We start from the raw sequence: 6,000 nt of genomic DNA on the forward strand, positions 1-6,000 counted from the left end.
TGTAGTGCGACTTTGAGCGTCTGGAAAAGCACTATAATAGACCAATGCATTATTATTACTATTATTATTAATTAAAGTAGACATATTCAGTATACACCGTTGTACAAATTGCATTGATGAATTAAATCTGACACTTTTATGGTCTTTATTTCTAAAGCACTTCTCCACCTACATTTGACACTCAAAGTGCTTTACATCAAGGATCCACTCACCCATCCAAGCTGTCATTTATACACCAGTGTACACAGACACTAGAGGTAAGGTGGGTGAAGGGTATTGCCCAAGGACACAACTATGGGATTCAAACTGCCAACCCCATAGGATGATCCGCTCTACCATCTAAGCTAAACTGCTGTTATATATTCTACAGCGTTGCCCAAAACCCTCTTGATTATTTATATATTTAAATTATAATTTACATCTTAGCTTGTCTTGCATGCTAAATTAGGATGTCGGTTGATTTGCTCTCTTGTACTGGGCAAGGGATCGGAGTAAAAGTCCACTCGGCTGGGAATAGACTCAGCATTTAATACACAATATATAGCCCAAGTTGATTAAATTAATCATTTGCTGTTGTATGTAAATAGGTCAATTACTTCCTACATTAATTCTGGTTCCAAGGCAGCTGCCCAGTAATAACATGCAGGATTGTGTTCATTACATTAATATAATGTCCCGCATGGATTTATTGTGGGGCTTTTTCATCTAAATACGCATACACTTATACAGCCTTTGACCTTTAGCTTGAAACAAATGGGCCCCTCTGCTTACTGCTACCATCAGGACTTCCAAAGCCATATTTTATATGTCACTGCCTATTGACTTGTATGAAGGCAAAATCCATAAATCCATGATAAATTTAATGAGGTCAGTTTCGGACGGGCGGGTGTAATAGCGGCCCGCTGCGGGTCCTTCGGAAAGAGACAGCGGTGATAAATCACAGTTATTTATAAGATTATCATGGAAATTAATGAGGCCGATTAGGGTGAGGTGCCTTGTGGGAGTACACTCTGGAGATGTGTGGTTGAGGTCCAGGGAAATGGAGAGACCGTTTCTGGGCAATAACTGCCCATAAGTGTTTACTTCAGACAAATGAAAAAACCTTGTGTTTGCACCAGTGCTCCGTTCCCATTATATACTATTTAATTTGCTCAAATTATGTATTTCAATATCTGGCAAAACTCTGTGGACCCCTGCAATCCCTGGCGCCCTACTTAGGAGGTTCATACCTGCTTTTGCTTTTGACTTAGTTTGACTGGTTCAGTGAACTATTTAGACCCGACGTAGGCCTTTTTGTATTAGTTTAGCTGTGACTAAGTGGTGTTTTTCTTCTGGCGTTTAGTCCATGTTTGGATCTAGTTTAGTCTTACTGAAAGTCATGTTCAGTCCTTGCCCTGTTTTGGCCTTTGTAAAAGTATTAGCTTAACTCAATTAAGTGGAACGCAAAGGTCATTTCTTTTGGGCAACAACATTAGAAGAGGAAACACAAACTCCAACATTGCTCTTTGTGTCTTGAAAGAGTTTTGAACTGAACAAGAAATTAACAATATAGCGAAATGTGGTTGTAAGCAGGAAACAGGAGATGTAAACAGAGAGCGGTGCTCCGGTCATTATGTTTATCATTTCAAAGCAATACAGGTCTGTTAGAGACCGAATAGTGAAGTGCTATTAGTCAAAGGCGAGTTGTTAAGGAAGCTAAGGTAAATGAGAGTGCAAACACCGCCTCATGTTACCGATAGAAAATCCAAACTGGAAGCAATGACCTATCAAGACACAAGTTTGATCTTCAATGTTCAATAATGTTTCCAAAAATGCACTTTCTGTCCCCGGAAAATCTTTGTATCTAATGGTAGTATCCCTTGTTCTTATATTCTGCTTAAATGCGCTATATGTAGGGTACAGAATCTCCACAGGTCTATCCACACCTGAATTAATCGCCTTTTCCAGTTCATGTAGAAACCATAGAGGCAGTGACAGTCAGCTGCAGTAATCCCCTTACTTGTGCCCTGTCTCTCAGTGAGTCAGTGTCTAATCTAGTCTGCACGGTTGTCACAAGTGTAAGAGAGGGAAAGGAACTGAATGTTACCAGATATTTTTCTCTTGCAATGATAATTTGATCACTTTTGTATATAATGTTGGTGCATGATCAAAAACACTACACACTTCTGACCTAGAAACGGCTTTTGAAAAATATCAAAGTTTAAATGATTTCCTTGTATGTTGCTGCTCATAATGTGTGGGCGCACATTAGCGTTAAGTGAATTTCTTTATTGCTCTGCATTTCTGTTTTATCCCTGTGAGGGTTTAATTAGTGTCTAGAGTGTTCTCTTGCACCTACAGTTCTGAATATATACACACTTGATAAACACCTTAGTTCTGAATATCCTTCCATACAGACTTCACCTTCATACAGTTTTGCAAATACAGTAAATGTCAAGAAAAACTTGCTTATGCAAAGTTACTGTTAAGAAAGACAACTTGCAAAGACATTACTCTAACAAAACAATAACAACTGTTCAGATTTAAAATCAAATTGATTTATTTTTTGCCTCAAGATCTGTTCTACCGTCAAATTGAACAAGTTGATTTCTCTTTCAGCTGTTTTGACTTGCCAGACTTTGGCTGTATAGATCAGTCACACGACTTTTGCCTGACGCCTTTTTGATGACTTGAAAAGATGAACTATTCTGGTTCTGATTCTTAATTGTAAGGGTTGAGCAATATGATAAAAATCAAATCCTGATCGTAATCTTTAGATAATCTGCCAAGTGGGAGAGATTGTCAATCTATGAAACCCATAAATATCACACTGCCAGTAGTCCTTTTCTGGAAATGCTTTATGTTGAACAAAAACCTGGTTAGTATTGGGCATTTTATCGTCCATGCTTGGAAGGACATCTCAGGACATCTCTGAGTGCAGCCGATTGTCTAACCTCCATCTGTCCTCTCTCGTTCTTCCAGGATCCTGTTGACGGTGGTGGTGATCTTCCGAATCCTGATCGTCGCCATTGTCGGAGAGACCGTTTACGAAGACGAGCAAACCATGTTCATCTGCAACACTCTGCAGCCCGGCTGCAACCAGGCCTGCTACGACAAAGCCTTCCCCATCTCCCACATCCGATACTGGGTCTTTCAAATCATCCTCGTGTGCACCCCGAGCTTATGCTTCATTACCTACTCGGTTCACCAGTCGGCCAAACAGAAAGATCGCCGCTACTCCTTCCTCTACCCCATCATGGAGAGGGACTACGGGAGAGACGGGGCGAGGAAGCTGCGCAACATTAATGGGATCTTGGTTCAGCACGGGGGCGACGGTGGGGGCGGCAAAGAGGAGCCGGATTGTTTGGAGGTGAAGGAAATCCCCAACGCGCCCCGAGGCCTCACCCACGGGAAGAGCTCCAAAGTCAGGCGGCAAGAAGGGATTTCGCGCTTCTACATTATCCAAGTGGTGTTCAGGAACGCGCTGGAAATCGGGTTCTTGGCGGGGCAGTACTTCCTGTACGGCTTCAGCGTGCCCGGGATCTTCGAGTGCGACCGCTACCCGTGTCTCAAAGAGGTGGAGTGCTACGTCTCGCGGCCGACGGAGAAGACGGTGTTCCTGGTGTTCATGTTCGCCGTGAGCGGGATCTGCGTGGTCCTCAACTTGGCCGAGCTGAACCACCTGGGCTGGCGGAAGATCAAGGCGGCCATCCGGGGCGTGCAGGCGAGGAGGAAGTCCATTTGCGAAATCCGGAAGAAAGACATGGCGCACCTCTCCCAGCCGCCGAATCTGGGACGCACACAGTCGAGCGAGTCCGCGTATGTCTGACCAAGTTTGGCTCTTCATACGAGTGAATGTGAGAGAGATTTTTTTTAATGTATGAGAACTTTACGAGGGTCGCTATCAAGATGACTTTTTAGTTTCTGGGGGGGAAAAAAAACTATTAAGAGTCCAAGCCATGAAAGACGGGACTTTGAAGACACAAGAACAGGCGAAGACACTGCGACTTTCATTTCTAAGTATTAGCCCTGTGTATCTTTCGACGGGGTGATAAAAACATTAAGAAAGAAAAGCTTTAACAGCTATGGAGCCTGCTTTATGTTGCTTTGGGGAGACATGACAGGTGTGTTTGATGCATCCCAGAAGACACAGCAAGTAACAGCATATAACGATGCAACGGAAGAGCTGTCAGCGGCGTGAAGGAGGGCAAGTTTTTTATTCAATTTTGTTGGGGAGGGGAACAGCAACAGCCATGCAGGATAGAGAGAGGGACAAGTCTGGATTGTTTGTCATTCTCTTCCTCTCGCTGACGTAGTAAAGACCAAAGCCAAAAAAAAAAAAAAAAAAAAAAAAGAAGAAGGAGGAAGAAAAGGAATCACAAGGCACTTCGTAATAGTGTCAACTTGTGCTAGAACACTGACCAGGGCCGAAGCCAAAAGAGAGAGGGGGGGACGGATTGTGTTTATGCTCGGTGTCCTGGCAAAAGGCGGCATTAACACAAGCAGAAGTGAAGAATACTATAAACAGCTGTCCTTCGTTCCTCGCGCCTTGTTCTTTCAGCTCTGGTGGTTGGCATCTACGAAGATCTCCAAGCAAACGCTAACAACCATGGAGTATCCTCACTGGCCTGGGCAGTTTAAAAAAAAAAACACACACACAAAAAACGCCCGAGTCATGCTAACGCCACATGTAAATCTTGAAAGAAGAACTGCTGAACAAATCGCGAGTTCTAAAGCACAAGCCTAACTCACAAATATGTAGAGACACTGACTAGAAAATAAGATATTGAGGGAATCACTTTATTCTTTATTCTATTTGAATTTATAAAATATATCAGATTTTATTGTGATTTTTATTTGTTTTACTTCTTTTTTTAAACAATGGTGCCATCCTTGAGATATTTAAGTAGAGTTTAAAGAAATATTGAAATATTATTCGCCATTAGAATATATCAAATTATATATCATGAGGTGATCATGATATGTTACTATTTTCCAAATGTATAAAATGTTTGTCTCTTTTTATAAGTTTTTTCTTTATTACATTGATTAATGCTTTTTATTTTTAAACTGAAATTCAAAGAGGAAGGAGAGGGTTGTCAGATTTGTTGTACATCAATACTGGGGCTTTGCAACAGATGCGGCTACACACAGACATATTTTAAAATGTGCTGTACATTGCTTGCCTATCATGTCGGAATGCATACTTGTATCCCTATTCGGTGCGACAGCGGAGCTTACAGGTCACGGGTTCGCTCACCCACCAAAGAGTGGCCGGTTCTAACCACACCCAAGCATTTACTGCCATTGTGACGCTCCGGTCCCAGTTTGTAGCCTGTTGGTAAATGGATGATTCTTCTGTTACACAGCCCCAGCCACATCCAGGCCCGTGAGCCCATTCGCTGAGGCACGTTTACTTGAAGAGACGCTCGCTGGATGGTCGGGCTGTGTACACGCGTGACGAGTAACTCTCGAAGGACAGTCATGCTTTTATGAAGTTCAATGGCTTTTTATTCTTTCGTTTGTCGCAGACTGGATTTCAACATGCATGCCTTGTAAGAGAATGGTAAAGCGGAATGATATGAAGAAAAAAAAGAGAGCGGAAAGTGTTGCACCTTGATTATAAAAGACCAGTGCGAGAGTGGGCGACTGTGGGAATATCATGGTCATGTTTATTTGTGTAACTACGGGCCTTAGGTGGGAAACTATTCACCCTCAATAGGGTCAATTTTAATCTGTAACTTAAAACACGAACGAAGAGGAGAGAGGACATTCAGATGAAGAAATTGTTATTGCCAGACCAGGGATTGAACCTATGACCTCCTCGTGTTGAACTCATCTTTGTGGCATGTAAACGTAAACAATATTATTGACTCTCCTTTTATCTATCTGAGTAAAATCTATTTACACAATCTTTAACACTAAAGCTACTCAGCCAAACACTGCTCATGCATTTGTACTTGTTATGTGTTAAATTCACTGTACATAGAACAGATAGCAGACTCTTGTCTCTATCATCTC

At 42.1% G+C, this 6,000-nt stretch overlaps 1 protein-coding gene across 1 annotated transcript in view; it reads left to right on the plus strand.

The window, feature by feature from the left end:
- The window catches only part of gjd1b (gap junction protein delta 1b), a 31,395-nt gene extending 25,629 nt beyond the window's left edge, over positions 1–5,766 (plus strand). Inside the window, exon 2 of the mRNA XM_079559882.1 lies at positions 2,962–5,766. Within this exon, the coding sequence (XP_079416008.1) occupies positions 2,962–3,808 (847 nt within the window). The 3' untranslated portion in view covers positions 3,809–5,766. The remainder of the gene's footprint in view (positions 1–2,961) is intronic.
- Positions 5,767–6,000: the final 234 nt, after the last annotated feature.

Source organism: Gobius niger (genome assembly GCF_951799975.1).
Source record: "Gobius niger genome assembly, chromosome: 1".
In the NCBI taxonomy this organism is placed as follows: domain Eukaryota; kingdom Metazoa; phylum Chordata; class Actinopteri; order Gobiiformes; family Gobiidae; genus Gobius; species Gobius niger.